Source organism: Kryptolebias marmoratus, linkage group LG9 (genome assembly GCF_001649575.2).
Source record: "Kryptolebias marmoratus isolate JLee-2015 linkage group LG9, ASM164957v2, whole genome shotgun sequence".
Taxonomy (NCBI): domain Eukaryota; kingdom Metazoa; phylum Chordata; class Actinopteri; order Cyprinodontiformes; family Rivulidae; genus Kryptolebias; species Kryptolebias marmoratus.
Genome location: NC_051438.1, coordinates 23,998,314 through 24,021,997, shown reverse-complemented (window position 1 = coordinate 24,021,997; position 23,684 = coordinate 23,998,314). Strand labels below are relative to the sequence as shown.

The following is a 23,684-nucleotide window of genomic DNA, read 5'->3' as shown; positions in this document are numbered from 1 at the left end:
CTGTACTGAATTGGATTGTAATTGGGTTAAATTGCAATGTGCTGAACTGGAATGTTTATAACTGGAGTTAAATCTGAATCTGACTGTGTTAGATTAAAATATAACTGGACTAAATTGGAGTGTTTTGAAATTAACTGAATTACCCTCTGTTCTTTGTCTAATCTAGCCCTTCCAGGTTGTTGCTTAGTGACAGTGATAATATGGCTCTTGTACTACAACAACTTGAACTTCAACACTGTTTGTGCCCACGTCTGTGACAAAACATGTTTCCACCCCAGCTTAGTCAGTGAGCATGTTAAGCACAGAAACAAACCCTTGTGGACAAACGGACAGACTCTGTTTACCACTCAAACACTGCCAAAGTGAACGGAGGGGATTATCAAATGTTTTTTGTTTGTTTGTTTTTCATATTTGAAAATTTTCTATCCATTTACATTCCTCCAGATTCAACTTCAAAACTCCGCCTTGCCTCACAGAAAAACTTGCTTAATAAGCCCAACTTTAAGATTTTAAATTATTGGTTTAAAATTACGTGGTGGCAGTGTGATATATTGTGATATATACCACAGAAACCAACAAGTTGTTACTCTCAATGACTGAGGGAAGTCTTTGTTTTGTCTCATCTGTCTGTCAAACCTAAACAAGCCTACAGAATTAACAGGATGGTGAGTTCTTCCCCAGGTGTAGCGTAAACACTTCTGTAAAATACAGATTTATGAAACTCGATACAAGTAAGGAGGGTTACAACTTTTATTGCTCTGTTTTATTTCTGCTGGAATAAACATTGCAAGTCCTTGTTTCAGCCTCTTCCTTATGTTACAAGACCAATATTATAACAAACCAATATTTTGTTGTGAATGTTTTAGGTATTCTCAAGTACATCTTTTCTTGGATGGGTGAAACAAAGATCTATGACCTTTTAACCAGAGGGAATCACACCACCCATCTTTTTGAGCTTACTTTCAGACATACCAACTTTATTAAAAATAAAGGCCAAGCAGTCCTTGAAAGAATGCATATCGCATGCTGCCTTTCATGTCAGAGTTTTAAACTATGATTATATTATGTCGAGAAATGAGGGAGCCGTAGGCCTTTTTGTCAAAACTTGAAAATAACATTATGCTCAGTCTCTTGTGATTTTGCAATATGTCACACTGAGAATTTTATTGTCTTTCATCATATTTTAGCTTAATATCTGTAAAACGAATATTGACTTACAGTCAGTTTTGAGTGTGCTAAGGTCAGCTGTAGTGGCCATCTTGAATTGGACCGACTCCAAATGTTAATTAGTTGTAGATAAACATCCACTGATTACTTTCTGAAAGTTTCACTAAAATTCATCCAGTGTATCATGAGCATACACGCACTTAGACATGAACGAAAAAACATTATTGTCCACCTTTCAGGTTGCAGTGGCAGGCAATAATAAATTCTAAGTTTATTGATTTATCATTACTGCTGTTTGCACTGGAACCCTCCTGGTTTTTTTCTAACAAGTTTAAGTTTAACTTGTCCTTAAAATATACTGTCATAGACCTGATGGACCTTGAGATTAATTCCATTTCAGCACTGACTTTTATTCACAGTAATTATAGCAATCAGCTGTATCTAAATCACTCTTATTGTTGTGAATCTTTTTTCTGTAAAGTTGTTTTTTTTAAGTGACTGAGACAAAGAATGTTCCCAGTGGAGGTGCGGGGATATCCACGAGAGTCATGCACATATTTAAAAGTTAGTTAAAACATTTTTGTCACACATTTGGTTTTAAACAACATGTAAAGAAAAACAACAAGACACATTTTATTGTTTTAAATACATGTTAAGGAACCCAAAACATAAATGTGTGTGTTAGCTTTCATTTCAACACATTAAAAGAAGGTATATATACAAATTTAATGATTTTGGTAAAATAGAGAGAGGTTTTTGTTTTTTAAGTTTTTACAATTCTCTCTAATTAAAAATAATACCTTTATCATTCTTTAACGTGTGAATACAGACTTTCTTCTGTCTTCAACTCTCTCTTCTTTGTTCCTCTTTGTGGTTTCCCTCCAGAGAAATGCAAAGCAGCATAACTGAGATCTTGTTCATATTCAGTCTGCAGAAAATTACATTTTCATTTCAGAATGATATAGTTACATCCAGCTGTGATGTTAAATATCTAAAACAAACAAATAAATTAGGTGATTTAGTATCATTACTTACGAAATTTTCTTGTTGGCTAAAGTTGTTTTGTCTTGCTTGTGAACTGGAGCTTTCTGTCAAATGAAACAACCATCTGGATACTCAGACTGTGCAAGTTGATCTATTCCATTATATGAGATTTAGCATTGCTTTCACTCTTTGCCTTCTGTCTTTTTTTAGTTTAAAAACAGGACATTTTATCAACTCTTACCTTTAGGTTGTTTACATGATGATTTTTGAATGTGGTGACAGATAAAAACAACATTTATGATCACAGAAATGGCAAAGCAGATAATTATGATCATCTGTGACCAATGAGACTGATGTGATGCTTTATCTAAAGAACGAAGACAAAAAAGTACGTAAATGTCATTCCTTCTCAAAAAGCAATATAGGTGGCTTAGTAATTGAATTAAATTTAGAAAAGCATACCCCTTTCAAATTTGGTTCCTTGTCCAAATAATATCTGTCCACATGTGGCCACGGCACAGTAAAAGGTCCCATCATCAGAGGAGCCGATGTTCTTGGAGAACTCATAACTGCATCTCCGCTGAGTGCCAGATTTCTTGCTACAATTACCAGGTCTGTTTCCGTCAGAGTAGATGATATCTGGTAAGGAGTTGTCTGATCTGGCTCTGAACCAGAACACTCTGAGATCCTCTGAACACGTCTCGTCCTCAGAATCAGAGAGAACTGAACACTGCAGCGTCTCTGAGTCTGCTGGACGGGCTGGATCTGATTCTGTTGACCGCTGAACAACAGTGTAGTTTGATGTCCTCTTGGAGTTTCCTGTAATAATAATAACAATAATAATAACATGCAATTTTTAAGATGTTTCCCAGAAGGGTTTGAAGATTTCTGTGAACTACTTAGAGAATCCTTATATTTTTTTACAGATACAGACATGTACTTCTTTGGTCAAAGCTGTTGTCAGTTTGAGTTTTTTGCAAAGTTTACATTTCACTCACTCAGTTTCTGTACCCACTAAATCCTGTTCAGGTCACCGGGCACTTTGAAGGAGAACTGCTTAAAAGAGTTACAAATACACATATAATATATATTCAATTCCTTACAAACTCTTTTGTCAGTATTGGTGTCATTTTTAGGAAAACAGATAAAATAAGACTGGCCTATAAAGGCCCTGTAATCATTAAGTTTAGCTGTTAGAGACATGGGAGCAAATAAATATATTCTTGTTGTTACTTTTTACCATAAAAATGAACTGTATTATAATAATTTAACATAAGATTTTTATTTTATTGGTTGACATGAAATCATGAAAGGAACAATATTCTATTAAACTGAGACACTAAAGATAGAGAGGATGAGAGATATTTCCAAAAGCTATTACCATTACCATTGCCATTGCTTTAAAATGTTGTTTATTCTGAAAATTTGATTTTATCAAAATAAAAATCCACTTATTTGTTTGAGATTACAAAGTTTTTTTGAAATGTGGACATTTTTCTTGTCTGTAAAGATGTCTTGGAAAAAACATTATTAGATTTTATAATTACCTTTTATTGACAAATAAGTCCCATACCATGTAGATTTAGTCCAGTCCATATGAGCACAGTGATATATTCCTTCATCCCGTTCAACTGTCCTCAGAATTGTTAGATTGCTCATTTTTTCATCACTTGAAGCACTAAATCTTGAAGCAGGAAATCCTGGTTCGAAGCTGGGGTTTATGCTTTTTTGATGCATAAAAATGAGGTTCAGAGTGCCTCCTGCACTCTGCTTGTACCAGTGAATCCACGTGATGCTCTGAAATTTCTCAGAAACAGCACAAGTCAAAGTCACACGTTCACCAAGACGAACTGTGATCACCGGAATCAAAGCATCTGCAATAAACAACAACAAATCTAAGTGAAACAACAAAGGACAACATAAAAACAATGAAATGATATCAGATAAAAATCAGCATTCAAAAATCATTAAGTTAGCTGTGAAAAATGTCATATTTTAAGCCATGGTACCCACATCCTTGATGAAGAAGAAACAGTGTAACCCACATAAGACTCATCTTGACACTGGCCTCATTGAGATACACGATTCTTAAGTAACAGAGGAAGTTTGATGATCCAGACATCAAATGCATCTGATTGGTTACTTCAGAACTTAAAAAAGTGCACTTCCTCCCACAGTGAACCTCTGATCTTTATGAGATTTGTTCTCTGTGATTTTTTGCAATTATCAAATGAAGTGAGGGTAGAATTTGCCTTTTTACGATTTTTTTTTTTTTTTGGACTGTTGGAAGTTCTTTTTTTAAGACAATGTTAAGATTGAAATAAATCCGAATGTATTTGCTCATTTAGTCACTTTTTTTTCCTCAAGCGCCACCAGCACGTCAGAATTGTTGTTCATTTTGTGAACAGTTACTGGATAGTTGAAACTTATCTACAGATGGTCAGACTTCCAGAACTCACCCTCATCGTGTTTCCATGTTTTTGTTCTCCTCCACCAGAAGATAGGTTGGGCTTGTGATGGGATGGATGGGCCAATGGAAAATGGAAAACAGAGAAAAACCTGGAGATTGTGAGAATTTTCCAATGCTCTTTGTTTGTACTGAAATTGTGGACACTGTTTACTGTTCCATCATCAATCCATCCATCTTCTACCGCTTATCAATGGTCAGGTCGCGAGGGCAACAGGTCCAGGACAGAAACCCAGATATCCCTTTGCCCATCGACACTCTCCAGCTCCTCCTGGATCCCAAGGCATTCCCAAGCCAGAGAGGATACATAATCCCTCCAGCAAGTTCTGAGTCTGCCTCGAGGTGTCTTCCCAGTGGGACATTCACAAAAACCTCCAGAGGGAGCCGTCCAGGAGGCCCGAACCACCTCAACTGACTCCTTTTAAAGCAAAAAAACAGCAGCTCTTCTTACAAGCTCCTAACCTTATTCCTAAGGCTGAGCTCAGCCACCCTATGAAGGAAGCTCATTTCAGCCGCTTGTATCCAGGATGCAACTGTGTACCGTTGTTGGTCACTAAATATATTGAAATAAAATTGTGTTGCTACACTTAGTACAAAAAAAAAACTGCAATCACCCCATCCATCAAGATGTGTGCTACAAATGAACGAGTCATTGACTCACTGAACCACCAAGATAGACAATAAGGGCATTGGACTGTCATTCAGACTGAATAAATGTGGTTGAATTGGGTGTACTCTGCCTCTTGCCTGTTGACTGCTGAGATTGACAACAGCCTCCCTGCTGTCATGAACAGGACTAAGTGAGAAAGAAGAACTGGAGAAATGATGAAAAGTCAAATGGTCACTTGGGTCCTCCAAACCTGGCTGCAGATCTCTGGACCAATCTTAGAGATCTCTATCCAGAAGAATGCAGTGTTAAGAAAAGCTAGGAATCTACATAAAACCCTCAGGCTTCTAGGCTTCTAGTGGAGGGCTTGAGCTGCAAGTTCAACATCCCAAATGGAAGGGCAAAAGTAGAATTTATTTAAATTTACATATAATCCATTTTGTACTTATTTTATTACCTACTTATTAATTGGTTTTCATGAAATTTATATTATAGATGATATTTTGTTGTATCTGATCTGATCAGATGCAACCTGGAGCTTCTTTAACCAAGTTTTATTATTTTGATAACCAAAGCCGGCCCAAGGTTTGATGGAGCCCTTGGGCAGAATTTTACATAGAAGCCCTACTTCCAAATAATTCCATTGTGCAGCACTCTCTTCATCATCATTAATAAGTTTTTTCTACTGTCCAGGCTTAACTCATTGTGAATTGTATTTCTAATACTGTATATCTAACACAACAATTACAAATACTACATTGTTTACATCTGTGCTTGGAAGTAAAGCAATAAACTAGCAAACAATATATTCTAGAAATCAACAATACAACAGAGAGTATACTGTTTTTTACTGCTGGTTGATCATCACGTGTCAGTTTGTTCTCTTATTATATTATTACTACTTGGGAAAAAGTGCTGATTTTTTAACATGCTGATAAATGTAACACCATTTATCAGCATATTTAAAAAAAATAATAGGACACACCCACCGAATGAAACAATTCAACATTAATTTTTCATCACCTGGTCTCAAGACAGACGCTACTGAGAAAAAAAAAAAAAAAAAAATATCTATAAAAAACATAAAATGCTTTAATCAGATAAAAATGTGTATATTATTTGTCCAGTTTAGTGAAACAATTTAACATTAACTCTTGGTCAGAAAGTCAAATGACATAGAAGTTATTAAATGTTTGTTTTTCAAGTCTCAGTGGTTTGGTAATTTGTTGATGGTCCCTAATTGAACCACCATGTTTAGGAAGCATGTGAAGGTGAGCTGACTGGCATCTTACTTTCAGCACCAGGTCAAACAGCAGGAAGACATCGCTGAATCCATGGAGTGCAAATATCCAACCTCGAGTCCCCCTAGTGGTCTGGTGCACTTCCGTTTTGTGGAGTGAGTTTGCAGCTATTTTTATTTGCTGGTGTTTTTATTATATGCCGCATTTTTCCTTTGCATTTGTTTTGTTGGTTGTATGTTTTTGCTTCTGTCTGTTTTCTGTGATTGCAGCAGTTTTCTGTTGCATCTGGTTTTGTTTGTGTTCTGAAGTTTGCATCATTCATGTGTTTGTGGCACTTTTAGCTGTTTGCTGCTTGTTTGTACTGGTCATCCACCGTACATATCAGTCACAAAACATTTACAAGTTATTTGAAACATTTATTTTCATTATTTGTTTTTGAACACATTCAGTTGAACAAAAACAATTAAAAACATAATAATGGTTTTGAGAAATTGAGAAAAAAAATGTATATTTTATAACTTTAAGTTCAAAACGTGTGTTAATTGGTGACAGGGTCAGCTTGGAGTAATTATTGTAAACCTTTAAATAAAAGGAGATATATGTAAACTCTTTATGATCCAATTTTATGAGTGCGTGTGTGTGGGAGGGGGGGTCTACAACTCTCTTATTGAAAATAAAATTGAACCCACAACATTTCATTATTAGGCAATTATTCACAATGTAAGTGCTCTACAATAACACACAGTTAAAATGGTCCTTTAACTTGTGAATACACACTTTCTTCAGTCTTCAGCTCTCTTTTCTTTTTTCCTCCTGATGCTTTCCCATGAGAGAAATGTAACGCAGCATAGTTCACAGCCTGTCCATCTTCCATCTGTGCAGAAAAGTTACAATTTCAGACTTTGTTTGTTATATCCAGCTGCATTGTTAATAATCTGAAAAAAGCATTTGGCATACAACTTACATAATCTTCTGGTTGGCTCAAGTTGTTTTGTGTTGCATGAGAGGAGGACATTTCTGCACACATGAACCAAAAGCCATGGATTCTCAAAAAATGTTCATCAGTGTATTCCTAATCAGTTAGAAGACCTACTGGTCTCTTTTTTTACACACATGATTTTTTTTATCATTAAGTCTTCCATTTTTATAATTTTAAAACATTTGTTTTGTCAGCAACACCTACCTTTTACTTGTTTACCTGCTGATCTTTGAATTCGGTGACAGATGAAAACAATATTCACAACCATAGAAATAGCCAAGCAGATTATTATGGCCACCAGCACAAATATTTGAGAACCTAGGTTGATATCTAGAGCAAAAAGAAAACAAAACTAAATATTATTGGTTATGAAAAATAGATGGTTTATTGGTAGCAAAATCATGAACATGTTCTGCATAATATTACCAGTAATATACAAAAAAACATACTTGTTTCCAGTTTGATTTGTTGTCTAAATAATATCTGTCCACATGTGGCCACGGCACAGTAAAAGGTCCCATCATCAGAGGAGCCGATGTTCTTGGAGAACTCATAACTGCATCTCCTCTGAGTGCCAGATTTCTTGCTACAGTTACCAGGTCTGTTTCCGTCAGCGTAGATGAAATCCGGATAGGAGTTGTCTGATCTGGCTCTGAACCAGAACACTCTGAGATCCTCTGAACACGTCTCGTCCTCAGAATCAGAGAGAACTGAACACTGCAGCGTCTCTGAGTCTGCTGGACGGGATGGATCTGATACCGTTGACCGCTGAACAACAGTGTAGTTTGATGTTCTCTTTGAGCTTCCTGTAATAAACGTAATACTTTGAAATCAATTAAATTAAAAATATTTTTTTGGTTTGTGTGTTTTCATAAAAGTATTCCCAAATATTAGAAGGTATTATTTGAAAACTTACAACCACTTTTACAGAATGTGTATTAAATTCTCACAGCTCATGTAGCTCATTTACAGACTGGATGTGTAAACAGAAAAATGATGTGAATTTAATGTCACCTAAAAGACCCTGCATAAGATGGCTTTGTAATGGAATATGTTTTTTATATTTAATGAAACTTAATTAAGAATACTGCTAAAGCACTTTAGTCTTAGTCATTTTTTTTCTTAAAATAAATGATTTTAAGCTTTTAGATTCCTTAAGGTTTCTGTTCTTAATGATAATGAAGATAATGGAATGAATAATATTTAAATATTAGACACTGGAGAGAAAGTTTCTACACATATCTGCCACATTCTAAAACAAGTGAAAACTTTGTTTATAATGTTGTTTCAAGACCAAATGATATTTGATAGTTTGTTTACATGTTAATTTATTTTTATTCCATATTGTGGGGCAGAACAAACTATAAAAATACTAAAATAAGATTTGCTTGGAGCAAAACTAATCTGAAGTCTCATCAATAAACTCCTTAGGAAAAGTAAAAATATATTTGTGCTGATGGTAGCTGAAAGACCTATAACAATTCTTTTATTATGCATTTCACTTTGCATTTGTTATTGAGACACTTCTCTGCTCTCTCCATTATGAGTTCTTCTGAGGTCCAAAAGATTCAAAGAAGTATTTCAAGTCCACTTGCCAATAATTACAACATTATAAGTTTTCTATTGAGTTATTAGAGATTCCAAAATATTGGAAAAATCGGATCAGATAATTACCTTTTATTGACAAATAAGTTCCAGTCCAAGTAGATTCAGTCCAATCTATAAGTGCACAGTGATAGATTCCTTCATCTTGTTCAGTTGTTCTCAGAATTGTCAGATTGCTTATTTTGTCATCATGTTTTATGTTGAATGTTTCGGCAGAGAAACCTGGTCCATAACTGGGTAGTACATTCTTTCGCTGCATCGAAATTACTTTCAAAGTACTTCCAGCTCTCTGTTGGTACCAGTGAAGCCATGTGGTGCTTTTAAATTTCTCAGTAAAAACACATGTAAATGTCACAGGTTCACCAAGTTTAACTGTGACCACAGGAACCAAAGAATCTGTGAATCAAACAAACGAGAAGGACAGCAAAAAAATGTAACAACAAAAGATGAACAACCACTTCCCATTCAGTTACTGAACTGAGTAAATATTACTTTTCAGTCTATATAAATGGTACTTACATCCTTGGTGAAGAAGAAACAGTGTAATCCATAACAGAGTCATGTTGCCACTGTCTCCTTTGAGACACTTGGTACCAAAATAACTTAAGGAGGTGTGGCGATCCAGACCAACAGAAGCATCTGATTGGATATCTCAAATTATACAATCACAGTGCACTTCCTGCCACAAAGGACTTCTCTTCTAAGTGAAGCAATTTCCCTCTGAATTTTGGACATTTATTTAGTGATTTCAAACTAATAAGCACAATTTTCTGAACTGTCAGAGGTATTTTTGTTTTTAGATCAATACAGGTGTCCAGCTGTCAGGAGTGTCACAAATAATAACAGAAACAATAGAATAAAACCCAATATGCAGAATTATCCAGTATCTGTTCACTTAACACCAAAAGCTTACTTTAAAAATATTTTTTGGACTGATTTTAATTGTACAGGAGTTGTTCAGGTGATTTCTACTAGAGAAGTTGAACTCTGGATTGAGGAGCTAATTCATCCTATCCTTAAACAGACTGGTAAAATAAAAAGGTTAATTGGGCTTCTTGAATATGAGATGGACTGTTGCATGTTTTATTAGAAAGTAATTGGTCCTATTTTTCAAATGCTGACTTTTGAGAAGCTTTGAGGGAATTACTATGAGGAATTACTTAGAGAGTTTCATCTTGTCAAAGTCTTAAAAACTTAGGCTGAATCAAAGCTGCGAGTGGTGGTGAGATGGAAGGGCCACAACTGTACAATATATTCAACCTAAATTGGTATTTTCCTCGTAGTATTTTTTAAAAATGCCACACAAACCAAAATATATGCCTAAGCATTTAGCAGTTATGATTCATTGCCAAGTTAAAAGTACATAGCGGTCTTCATATGGTTATCCTCATACTGTGACCTGAAAATACTTTTTTGTGACTTGTCGTAATATAAATAAACTGAACTAATCAATCACAGTCAAGTCTATATAATATTTCCCCTTTGAATTTCATTTTTTTGGGCTGGCTAAGTCAAAGCTCTGACCTTCATCAAGAAGAAGAAGAAGCTCAGCAATCACAGTTATAGTTATTCTTTAAAGAAATATATATATTTTAAGTTGAGGTGAAGACATGATGAAGAGTTGCTGCAGGTTCATTGGACATTGGAAATTTGAAAATCTTTTAAAGAAACCACTTGTGAAAGTACATATACTATTAAATAACAGAATGTGATTGGATGAGGTCCAGAGCAAACTTCAGTCAAATGAACTAAGAAGAACCACGAGGAACCAGTCAGTAACTGTGCTGCCACTGTCGTCTCACCTGCTAAGGTTGATGCTTTCCCTATAAGTTTTGTGAAGTTCTTCTAGTTTTGTTGGGCTTTATTCTTAGTTTACTGAAATATTCTTTGCATTTGTTCAACTCTAGTTTTTCATTTTATAAGATAAATATTTTTTTCATGTTATTCCTTCTTTCTAGTCTGTAGTTTTTAGTTTTTCTGTATATGTTATTTCCCCTAGATGTCCTCAGTTAATCTTATCTTGTCTCCAGATTATCATCACCTGTTGTCTCTTTATTAACTCACCTGCATCAGGCTGCCTGGTCAGAGTTGCATAAATAGAGTGTAAATATAGTCTGTTAGAAAGTGCTGTAAAGTGTGATGAAGCCTGTCCAAACCAAACAGTATAGGAAACTGATTCTTCTAGGATGCTGTTTCATTCGTAAATGGATAGTTTTTTGTTTGATTTTAAATCAAATAATTAAATATATTTGTTATTTTGTATTTTGTATCAATAAATTACATTGAAAACTGAACTAATAAACCAATTAATGATGGTAAATGGACTGTAATTATCTAGCACCTTTCTAGCCAACCAGGCTGCTCAGAATGCTTTATAACACAATCTGTGCCCTCATTTAGCCATCCACGCACACATTCATACAGCACTCTGCTACATCTCAACAAAGTTAACCTGAATAAATCATCTATAGAGTCTAATCAGTGCTTTAGATCGGATTCCCACACTGATGGGGCACATCAGAGGCAATGAGGGGTTCAGCTTCTTGCCTGAGGACACTTTGTTATGTAACTTACTTTCTCAGAAGATGACTGCTCTAACCACTTATAAGCAGCCACCCCCACGTGCGTATACATGTTATAAATAGACTGAAGGTCTGCATGGTGGTGTAGGGGTTTGCCTTGAAGCCTTACAAAATGAAGGTCATGTTCATATAAAGGCTGGGGTGTTTTTGTGTGGACTTCCATGTAGTCTAACTTCCTCCCGCAGAGCAAAAACATGCATTTTAGGATGTATGGAGACACTAAAGCCTCTAAAACCTCTTGCCTTATGACTGCTGGAATAGACTTCAGCACATCTGCAACTCTGAACAGGTCAAAGCAGAACAGAGAGTGGATGGATGAAAATAGAGTTGGTAAATGTTTTAAGAATTAAAATTTAGCTCTTTCTTAAGGGGTGAAGAGCAATCAGTTTGTGACCAAGGTGAGATGGTCATTCAGGTGTATGCCAGCACACTCTGAATGATGAAGCAATAAAAGGTCACCAGCAAGTTCTCATTTAACTTGGCTTTCTCATTGTTCATTCTAATGCCACTAAATGCCTCTCAGAGATTTTCCTTCAGGTGCCAAAACTAGAAAAGCATCACAGGACAGAGATCTTTGACTTTTTTGGTTCTTGTGCACCAAACCAGTGTTAAGAATGAACAATGATGGCGGCACGCCAGTTTGTTGGCTCACTTCTTCTGCACTTCACTTCTTCTGCATACAACGCAGGTTGGTGAATTTCCCAGCAACAATTAAGAAGTAGGGGCTTCTTGAATCAGTGTCTTATTATGCAGTGTTTTATTTGAACCCCTCGTGACTTTTAATTTTTTTTAAAAACTAAAAACATAGACATAGGGATAACACAAGAATCTACTTAGTAACAGGGCTGGATTAACATCTCTGTAAAGAGATTACCAAAATAAATCAGGAACAACATGAGGCACAAAGGAGTTTTACAAATGCAAGGAAAAGCTCTGGTTAACAAGAATATTTTTGTTTGCTCAGAAGTTTTTAAACTGAGTGAAATGACCCCTAAGTGGCAACCATGATTTCTAAAAATGTTATAGTAACAAAGCTTCATTTTTGTTTCTTGTTTTTTATTTGGAAAAGCACACACTGAACCATCCAATATGCATTTAATAACTGTTAAACATTTATTCAGTTTAATAAAGCTCAGAAAATGCAAGTACACATTATGTTAAACTATTTAACAACACTATCAACAATAACTTTGCAGCAAAAATCTGATCTGTCCTCAAAATCAATCCAACTTTATTACTTGTCTGATGTCACCTGGAGAGGACTGAAACATTTATTTGGCTTCGTCTTCGATGGTCAATTTTCATGAACGTGCTCTCTTACAGAAAGTTTAATCTTGGAATATGTGCATTCTGTAGATGCTTCCCTCTTGCTCTTCCATCTTGTAGGTTTTTGTGAGAAGTTCAGCGCTACATAGTTCAGACCATCTTCTTCACCATCCTGCTAATTAATAGAGCTATATATTAAAGTAGAATGAATCAGCCTAAAGTTTTTATTTATACTTTTATTTCAAGGAACTAGTGAATGTTAGTAGCATTTGATTATTTTCAGCTAATATGAATGAGGTAATATGAACAATATTATATGAATGCACTGCAAATAACAGTATTATGATTTATGTTTGTTATTTTTTAAATAATAATTAATTTAATTTTACCGTATTGCAACGCTGATCCTCAGCTGAGTTCTCTATTTTAGCATGAGTGGAAGCCATTACATCTCCTGTTCAAAACAACAAGGGCATTATTTGAAAAACAAAAATCAAGTGATTCCAACAGCTTACATCACCAAAATGTAAACTAAGACAAATGTGTGAGTTAAAGCTGTAGCTTTTGGGCAGTGAATATGGAGCCAGCAGCCACTGACGGAGCTGCGAAGCATGTTTGGACTGAAAAAGCAACAATCCACTTACATCACAGTTTCTTCTCTTCTTTATTTGTAATGATAAAAAATTGTAGGTCAGTCTGAGTATTGCTGCATAGATATACTGTATATATACATAGAATGAACATTAGGGGGTCTCGTAATAATCCACGCAAAATTCAGAAATGTTCAAGTTATTTGTGTTTTAGATTGTAACCCCTGGAAAACTTTTGAAAAAGATTCGTTTTCTCTGTTTTGTTGTCACTTCTGTTCTCTTAAGTAGTTTGACTTAAAAATAAGTGGTCAAGTGTTGATACAGACTTTAATTAAATAAACCTATGAAAGACTTGCAAATTGATGCTTTAATGATTGAAAGCTATTTATGACAGGGCAATGGGGACATACACAAAATTAAGCAGGTGGTTTTTTATGCTGTATATTTACTGTATGCATAGTAAACATACCTTTGCTATGATCCGAAACTCGTTTTTGATTTCCTCTGGCGAGAATCAAACTGAAATTCACAAGAACAGAGCAGCCCAGCAGAACTCCAAGCAAAATGACAAGCGGGTACAGTTCTTGACCTAGAATTAGACAAATATTCCAGTTAGTGTAACATGTCTATTACATTTTCAATTATTGATTGCAACTTCATAAATTAACCAAATATGAACTCAGGCTTTAGTGTTATGCTGATCATTTTCATTATTTACATTTTAACTCAGTTTAAGCCAAAAAAAATGTTAATTCAGATTTTTTTTGTTCTTGTTGTCTTAGACAGCAGCAAACTAAATGTGCAACTGTAAGTGCTCAAACAGCAAAAGTTGTTGCATAAAGTGCACTGCAGGAAATGGTGAGAAAACACACAACTAAAAGGTCACAGTAAAACAAAGAGAGGAAGGATGGTAGAGTCAGCAAAGACCCACCTGAAAAGTAACAACCTCATATTTTGAGCCTAAACCTACACTATTTTCCACCAGTTGTAGTTTGTAACCTTTTTAATAACATATCCATCATTTTTCTGTCATCACCTGCAAGTGCAGTGTAGTTGTGAGCATTTCAAACAGATTTAACATAAATAAACTGTAGAGGCCTGAAATTTTTAAAAACATACTTTATATCTCATATACAGGTCAAAACATACTTGTCTCCACTTTAGTTCCTTCTCCAAACAGGATCTCTCCACATGTGACCACAGCACAGTAGTAGGTCCCGGTGTCCGAGGACTTCTGAATAGTTTTGGACAGCTGGTAGACGCAGCTTCTCCCTGCTTGCTGACCACAGTTGATTTTATCTGCGTAAATTAATCCTGTGTCAGACTGTGTTCTAGCTCTGAACCAGAACGCACGGCGCTCACACTTGCGCAAGCTTTCTTTCTTTTCTGAGAAAAGTGAACACTGCAGAGTCTCCGTGGTGCCAAGCGGGACCGATCTGATATCTGAACTTTGGTTCACGTACACAAGTTCATTATGAGAACCTAGGTGATTCAAAGAGAAAAAATACTGTTTTTATTTTGTTTAGGTGATGACAAAAACATGCCAAACAAAGCAAAATTTAAATTTCTTACCTCTTACAGCCAGATAGGTACCGTTAACGAATGCCATTGTGTAGGCTGCTCCTGCCTGACAGAAATATGTCGCTTCATCCTCTTTGCTGATGTTTTTTATGGTGAGAGAATACACATCAGCCACGTTCTGGACACGGAATCTTGTTTTATTAAACTGTCCTTTGAGATTTACTTTTCCAAAAGAGCCCATAGCGACTGTTTGGACCATGTATCCAAAATTCAGTTTGTACCAGTAAAACAATCCATTTTCAAGCCCGTGGACTTCACATGTCAGAGTCACAGCATGACCGAGTTCAACTTGAAAAAAATGAACCTGCTCAGGAACCTCAAGGGTTCGAATCACAGCTAAAAGAAATGGAAAGAACAACAGCGTTACAAACCGACAACAGCTTATAATAAAGAGTAAAATATTACACACTGCTTCAGAAACTGCTTTCTCAGAAGACATGAACTCACAGAAAGCAGTCAGAAGAATGAAAACAGCCAGTCCTTCCATCACTGTTGCTCGTCCCCTTGCTTCATGCAACTGATGTCCTCCCACTCGGAGGGAGAATTCGAGTAATCAAAATATTCTAAGTGGAAATCAAGGTGATTGGCTGACAGAAAATGCACATTCTACAGTTCTGCAGAGCAATGACCCATTTTCACGGCATTAAAAAAAAGTATATAGATTTAAAGCCCTATGTCAACAATATAACTAGGACTGAAGAAACACTCATATTGAGTTATATAAAAGAAAAATGTTTTACTTTTAAAGAAATATATCATTGTACACTCCAAAAACTAATTTGACTTAAACTAATACCTAATTTGACTAGTTTGACTTAATGGGTAGGTTTGTTCAACATGCATGATTTAAGTTTTGAATTATTTAATTCTTGACACGTGCCTTTTTCTATAACAATACTTTTATAATTCAATTAGCAAGCCTTTGATGTCGGTTTTTAGTTTGATTCTGTGAAACTGAACATGTTTTTTATATTCTTAGAAGATAAGACGAAGATTTTGAAGACTTTTTTTTTACAAATCTGTATTTTTTTTATTATAACGATAACAGTTTCCCCTAACATTTAGCTATAATGTGCTGACAGCATGACCCTGTAGCAAATGACCTATTTGCAGTTTTGTTTTTGCATTTCTGACTGAAGGTACAAACCTATGCTGCAGTGGAGTCTTCAGAGAAGTCACTGTAAAGTTATGAGAGTGCTAAAAGCTAATAATAGCACTAACAAAGTTCCTTTGGATCCTAATCTATGCTGTTTTATATCATTACTCCATTTAATTTCATTGATTAATAACATGAATTATTAATCAATGAAATTAAATGGAGCAATTGTCAGTGCCATGGCCTTGTAATCCTGAGGCTGCAGGATTGAGGCCAGGTTGTGGCAAGAAGGGCATCCGGCGTAAAACAATTGTCAAATAGTTGATGCGAGTTTACTCACTGTGGCAACCTCTGAAAAAGGAAGCAGCCGAAAAAACAAGAACAACATGAAATATTATTCTTCTTTCTATCAGCTTGCCACAGGTTTTATTTTTTTAATAAATATGATGATAAGAATGTGCTTTTCTTATTTAATTCTATCCTATTAAATGATTATAAACAATAAAATGGGTAAGCTATTTTATACTTTGTGATAGTTTTCAGTTAGATTCATTATGCCAGACCTCAGATGGACTGAAAATCATCATTGGTCAGGATTACTTCATCAAGAAGTCTAACTTACCTTTTATCATTCTCTCGTGTTCCAAAAAACTATACTCAAAAATCTGCAGTAACTACAAACAGTGTCTTTGAAAAGCTGATAATGTTCTCTTTTTTTATGACACAGTATTGTAAGCTCACATGTTAGCTGCTGGGTTTATTTACAAAAACTGCAACTTCTTGAGCAATTTTCTGACCGGTAACCAAAAAATGGAGCAAAAAAGAGGTCACCAGAAAAGTACACAGATCATCATAAATATGTGCTACACATTTCATAACTCACCACAGTCTACAGCTCATGTTTTCCACTGCATAGACACCTTGCAAGTTAATCAAACCCTAGCTTTGATTACCCCCCACACACACACACACACACACCCCATTTGGATGTTTTATCTCTTTATTGTTATTATAAATCAGTCATAGTCAATATAAATTAGTCTTCTTGACAGAAAAAAAACACTCTTCCATTTGACCTTCAAACTCAGGTCTTCTACCAGCAGTCTGGCGTTTGAGGGTTGTGCTCAGTATCTTAGCTGTTCCTAGGACTGAGCTCTTCTGGACAGAGATCTCTGAGGTTGTTTCTGGGATTTATTGGAGCCACTCTTTTAGTTTGGGGGTCACAGCCTGGACTGCTCCGATGACCACTGACACCACTGAGGCCTTGACTGTCCACAACTTCTCAATTTCCCTCTTTCTACAGATTTGAGAGACCATTCAGAGTGACCGTGGTTTGAGTTTCCATTCACCAGTAAAACAAATTTGGAGCAATCTTTTCTTCAAATAAAAATGATTCATGCCTTCAAAGTAAAACGTATGATGTGTTGATCAAACGATGAGCTGAAAGTAAATTGAGTAGCCAAGCTTCGGCTTTGATGATACAATTGCTCGTCTGTGGGTTTCACCACTTCAGAGCGAGCATGTCTTCCTCTTATGTTTAAACTTGAGAGAGACAAAATGCTGCCTACATGTTGAAGAAGTTAAGGAAACTTTAACTGCACATGCACAAACTGTACCATACAAGAAACTCACTTGTGTTTTAGTGTGAAGCCAAAAAACAATTCACAGTGATTTATTTATATCCTTGTGTTTTATTTGTCATGACTGCAAAAATGCAAGACAAAATGATAAAGGTGCTGTGATCTAGAATTTCAAATTCTACCAAATATTTTGTACATTTTGCCTGCAAAATTTCAGATAAGCTTCTAAATAATGCTGTTGTGTATAGCAAGCACAAATCCTAGTAAGTCACCCTGCATACATCATTCAAAGACCTTCCAAGACAACCAATGAGAAACTGCAACAGACAAATAATAAACAATTATGCAACAAGTAAAAAGATCACCATGTCCACATCTTTCATGCCCAAACTCAGTGCTGTATTAATCCAAACACTGATAAAATACACACATCATATAAGCATAGATTCTGAGTGATTATTAAGGCACTTATTTAGCTATGGCTGAATGAGTAATAAATGATTATCAATCCAGTTAAATATGTATATTGCCTAAATTATCACAATGAATTTACTGTAATATTATTAGATAATGCATGTAAGCTAATAAAATTAAACTCTGACATTGACATTTTCTCTGTACACCAAACAACCATAACATTATGATCACTGCTGGTGAAGTGTGTTAAACAGTAATTCTGGTTACAGTAGCATGCTCAGCTGGAAAAACCCTCATCTTGTTATTCACATGACACCTTCAACACCTAACACCTCCTGTACTTGTCACGCTACCCAACAGCAGCCCCCCCAGACACACACTCACACACACACACACACACACCAACACACCTCCCCCCACACACACACACACACACACACACACCACCACACCAGTTACCTCTGAAAAAAAAAAATACCCATGTTTAGGTCGATAAGAATGAAGAATCTCAGGTGTTTGCAGGGCTTTCAAACTCTCCAGACTTTAACGTAAAGGGATCTGTGGAAGTAAGCAAAGAAACTCCACCACAGGAGACCTCTTGCTATCACCCAGGTACCAGAATTTACAAAACACCTTCATATGTTTTTTACACCAGACTGGTCAGAGCTGCTTGACAGCATGAGAAAGACCTGTCCAATATCAGGCCAGCTATTTGATAATATATGACTCTACAACAAATTATGTGACAGACTACAATCAAAGTTCAAAACACAAAAACCTTCATAATTATTTTAAACGACGGTATTAATAAAATAATAAAATACATCAGGTACAATCATGCTTACATCAGTTTTTCTTTTTTACTAAATACTTAACAATTTTGCAATTACATAAATTAAAAAAACACATTTATGGCGCCATATTCAGTAGATGTGCAGAATATATCTTAAGCAGACCTGTAGCTTCTATAGGAAACTTGTGAAGTTAAACAACGAAGTACCAACATCGCCACAGTCCAACCTCCATATGAACATTAATCTGTCCACTGAGAACTTCCTGGAACTATCTGAAGGCTGCAGCATGAGTTATTCAAACAATTCAAATTTTATTTTCAGTACTCTAAGTGCTCTAGTTTCTATTAAAGGTTTAAAAATTCAACAGTAAAAACAAAACAAAGTGCATACCCATGTTGTCTAAACCCACAGAATTTTATCCACAGTAAACTAAACCTAACAGTAAAGATTCAGAAGATTGCACAATGAATTTTATTTGTCCATACAACTGTGGGTGGGGAAATTTGTTGATATGAGTTGCATATCTCTGAATAGATCCTAATTTAAATTACATAAACTGTTGCTAGTTACAGAGAGGGCTTCAACAATTTTGTACCAAATAAATGTTTTTAAGTTAGAGCACAAGAAAAACTATTTTACTGGGTGCAATACCTATAAAAATCAAAAACCTGCTACCGCTCAGAATTTACCCCTGACCAAGAGAGTTTGTGCAGGATGGAAATTATTTGCTTAAGAAGGAAGTTCAGGCTTAGTGGCAACAACTAGCTCACATGCATATGCACAATGATGTCTGTTTGCATCAACAAAATTATTTTTTTCATTTTGAAGCTCTAGAGTTCGTGTGCATTAGTACCTGTGAAACAAGAACTAAAGCCACATGTGGCTACGTGAGATGTGAGAAGTAGGCTGTGGCTGGTCACGTCTCTGCTTCTGACAGACCGCACAGCGTGTTTACTCAGAATGTACATTGTGCTGGGTGTCAACAGGATGTATAGCCATTGTGCACATGAAACCTTGTTGAGCTAAATTTAGCAGAAACTTTTAACCCCAAATCTTTGGGTCTGTCTTCCTGCTCAAGGACTTTCTTATAAGAAATCAATGTAAAAAAAGTTTATCTTTAACCCGCCCATTCCCAACAACCAGTCAGGTTGTTTTATAATTAGAATATTACCTTGTTAGTTGAAAGACAACTCAGTTGTTGTAGCACATTAGGGCTACACGATCAATGTGTGTTTGACTGAGATACCAACATGATTTTAAAAAAATGACTAAATGTGTTATCTGTTGTCTGTTTTGTCTGAAAACAAATATGAGGGGATGGAGGAGAGTGAGGGCAATCTGCAAATGAATCCAGTTTACAGAACATCTCAGCTTTAAAAGCTCAAACTCCACACTCTCTGCTTTTTGAATTGATGAAGCTCCTTGGATGAGAAGCGAAACGTCTTCAACCACAGAATAGAAGTCCAGTTGTTTTTGTTTTTAACCTTTTTTTTTGGATTTACTGTGCCCTGGATGACTGAGAATCTACACCAGCATAGAGAAGCCCTTATATACCTTCGGGTCAATTTGACCCAAAAGCAACACGAGGGTTAAATACAGTAGACTTTTTCATTTGAATCTTAGCAAAGAAGTAAAAATTTAAAGTAAAATTTCTTTAAAACACTTAAAAGACAGGAACGGGGGAGGCAGTATGTTTTTTTTCTATCAGCAAACTTCAACTAAAGAGTCCTGCTTTGATGTGAGCATTAACAGAAGGTCCAGAGGGTATTTTTAAGACTGAAACCTCTGACTGAAACTGATCAGCAGGGGCTGGTTTCAGCCGTTTGCACCTTCTACAAACATGTGGGTGAGGCAAGTGATTAGCAGCATTTTTTTTTATCTCTAAATAACGAAAACCATGAAAACCGTATCTGTAATTACAGCAATGGAAATGCACACTTTGCAACTTATTTAATCTCTGTGCATGTTTATTTCTAGACACTTCTACAGTTAAAAAAAGTCTGACAGGAAAAGGCTCTACATGTTAGGACCCTGACGTTTAACTAAAAAAAAATACCCCTGAATTCACACCTCATTCTGGCCACATAACCGCATTGGTTTTGCATTTTCCATGCATCGTTGTTTGTTTGTCACATTGTGTTCTTTAGGTGAGTGTGAAACAGCACAGCAAGCATCTCGCGCTTTTTAGATCAGATTATTCAGTACAAACTCATGCATTAAATGCTGAAACAGGAAGTCTATGATATCAGTGGATTTAGAGTTGCTTTTTTTGTTTTGTTTTCAGTCATGCAGATGCATGAAAAACTAAAACCAAGCAGCAGAACTTTCCCAACCTTGTTACCTATCATGACCTGTTTCTTAACGTGACTAAACATAGTAAGAACCAGAAGAGTACAAACCTCTGTCAAGGCCACAGCGTGATTAAAAAATAGTGCAATCCGGATCATAATCTGCATCACCACCAAAATGTAACCCGTTGTTTTTTGTGACAACCCCAGCATTTCTTGAAAATTTCATGCAGATCTGTTCTTTAGTTTTTACCTGATCAGACAAACAAACCAACAGACACAGCTGAAAACAGAGCTTCCTTGGCAGAGAAAACAAAGGGGTCACATGTAGGAGCAGAGACAAGTTTTTAACAAAGGGGTTACCTGTGACCTTGACCTTTGACCCCATGAATCTTGAAACCAACAGGCATCATCTTTGATCCATGAGGTGTCCAGCTGTGCAGTTTGACATTCCTGCATCACACTGTTGCAGAGTTAGAGCACTAGGTCATGTGTGACCTTGACCTTTGACCCCATCACCTTGAAATCAACAGTGATCACCCTTGACCCATGAGGTGTCCAGCTGTGGTTTAACATTCCTGTTATACAGCTGCAGAGTTAGAGCACGGTCTGATCTGTGACCTTGACCTTTGACATTGAACTTCAACGAAAAGTTAACCTCCTTGGCAGAAGTAATTATAAATAATGTTGATATTTTATATGTTAAAGACATTTAGGATTTAGAATAGTTTTTCATAAAAACCTGTATAGGTCTACATACAGTCATAAAACAGACAAGTAGATGAATTAGGATAATGATAGTCTGTATGGCCTTTGTTCAAAAAGGCCCATCTGGATGAAATCATGTACGCACAGCTCTGTGAAGTACAGCAGCAGCTCTGGAGGCCCAACAAGCTGAACAAGTGTCAACAGACACTCTGTTGCCACCTACTGCTAATGTTTAGATTATATCTCAGTTGGAAAGTTTAAATAGAAACCTCTACTGTATCATGTGATGTTATAAATACTCTTTTTATCTACTGCTTTGCATATTTAATTCATGCTTTTTGAAGGGCTGCACAGTTTTAACTTAATTACAAAAAAAATCATTGTTTATATTAAAACAACTGTTAATTAGTACACTGTTCAGGCTAATACAGTTGTATACATACTGTATGTTTACTCAACATCAAATATTGTTAATAAGTATTCTCACAGTGAAAAGTGATCAGATATTTGTGATGCAGTTTACAACTAAGCAGCTTCATTTTAGCTCGTAATAGCTGCAGATCTCTAAGTGGCCAACTGGGGGCAACGTCAAGCCAAAGTTGTGTGTTTTACATTTTCATTAAATGTTTCCCCGTTTCCCCATCCAGGTCATATTTTACATAATATTTACAGCTTCTTGCATCTCACTGAGTCCTGTAAATGTCATCCCACAACTGAAAACATATGTGAGCTGATCGCAGGATAAGCAAGCAGTTAATTATTGATCAGTGAGCTGTAAAATAATCCTAAATAAACCTGTTCTGTTATTCCTGGAATGCAGAACAAGCGTGGAGATCGTAGACCCAAACAACTAAGGACTCTGCATTTAGGTAAAAGGTCATTAGTTGACATGAGGTCTCAGTGATTTTATCTCTGGCTTGTTCTGTTTCAGTCCTGCTCAGGAGAACTGAGTTTTGTGGAGACACACTGCCCTCTACTGCGCCTGAACGGTACTGCACAGATTCATGATTTATTTCATCACTATCATCAGACGAGCAGAGTGAAACCATGATCTTGATGTGTATAACCTCAACTTCAGACATTTCCTTGTGCAAGTGCATGAGACAAACTGATGAAATTTACTGAATTATGCATGAAACATTTTAAACTTAAGGGTAGTAGATGAAAAAAGAGGGGATTCATTAAGTTTTATTGCTTTGGTGCTGCCATAATATATGATTAATATCAACCGTACGTCAAATGAATGAGTGAAAAAAGAAAAAGATGCACACATATATGTCTATGCATATGCATATGTATGATTGCTGATGCATCAAAAACACAAAAGAAACTCAGAAATGAGAACAAATGTGGAGGAAAACATGTGAGCACTTTTTATGTTGTAGAAAAACTACTTTTTGATAAACACCAATATAGAAATAACTCCTTTTTCTTCCTCTTCTCTCTTCTTGCAGTCCGGTGTAAAAAAATATCCATCAGTAGAGTTGTGTCTCCATTCCTAAACACAGATAAGATGTTAGGACAATGTTTGTGGTTTTAAATTACTAAAGGTTTTAAAAGTAACAAGAAAGAACTGAACACTGAAGAGTCACTGAATCATCCGGCTGAACTGGTTTCATATCTGAGCTTTCGTTTGTGGACAAAGATTTCTGCTGTTTTAAACTTTCCTTTGAGATTTACTTATCAAAAGAGCCCTTAACAACTGTTTGGACCATATATCAATAATTCATCT

At 35.9% G+C, this 23,684-nt stretch overlaps 3 protein-coding genes across 4 annotated transcripts; all 3 read right to left on the bottom strand.

The window, feature by feature from the left end:
• Positions 1–1,776: 1,776 nt before the first annotated feature.
• LOC108231240 lies at positions 1,777–4,217 on the bottom strand. Its single transcript, XM_017408161.3, has 6 exons — positions 4,165–4,217; positions 3,699–4,025; positions 2,614–2,970; positions 2,393–2,518; positions 2,203–2,255; positions 1,777–2,095 (listed from the first exon to the last, which is right to left on the bottom strand). Exons 1-6 carry the CDS (start codon positions 4,205–4,207, stop codon positions 1,973–1,975), a joined length of 1,029 nt encoding a protein of 342 aa, XP_017263650.1. The 5' UTR covers positions 4,208–4,217; the 3' UTR covers positions 1,777–1,972.
• Positions 4,218–6,957: 2,740 nt separating this feature from the next.
• Positions 6,958–9,618, bottom strand: LOC108231289. The gene is made up of 6 exons (XM_017408224.3): positions 9,570–9,618; positions 9,120–9,446; positions 7,895–8,251; positions 7,650–7,775; positions 7,431–7,483; positions 6,958–7,340 (listed from the first exon to the last, which is right to left on the bottom strand). Exons 1-6 carry the CDS (start codon positions 9,610–9,612, stop codon positions 7,212–7,214), a joined length of 1,035 nt encoding a protein of 344 aa, XP_017263713.1. The 5' UTR covers positions 9,613–9,618; the 3' UTR covers positions 6,958–7,211.
• Positions 9,619–12,620: 3,002 nt separating this feature from the next.
• LOC108231284 lies at positions 12,621–15,599 on the bottom strand. Of its 2 annotated transcripts, none has more exons than XM_017408220.3 (6): positions 15,517–15,599; positions 15,061–15,405; positions 14,638–14,970; positions 13,958–14,077; positions 13,288–13,352; positions 12,621–13,073 (listed from the first exon to the last, which is right to left on the bottom strand). In XM_017408220.3, the coding sequence occupies exons 1-6, from the start codon at positions 15,554–15,556 to the stop codon at positions 12,927–12,929; spliced, it is 1,050 nt and encodes a 349-aa protein (XP_017263709.1). In that variant the 5' UTR covers positions 15,557–15,599; the 3' UTR covers positions 12,621–12,926. The 2 variants fall into 2 exon arrangements, with proteins under 2 accessions (XP_017263709.1, XP_017263710.1); XM_017408221.3 differs by having other exon boundaries at positions 12,626–13,070.
• Positions 15,600–23,684: the final 8,085 nt, after the last annotated feature.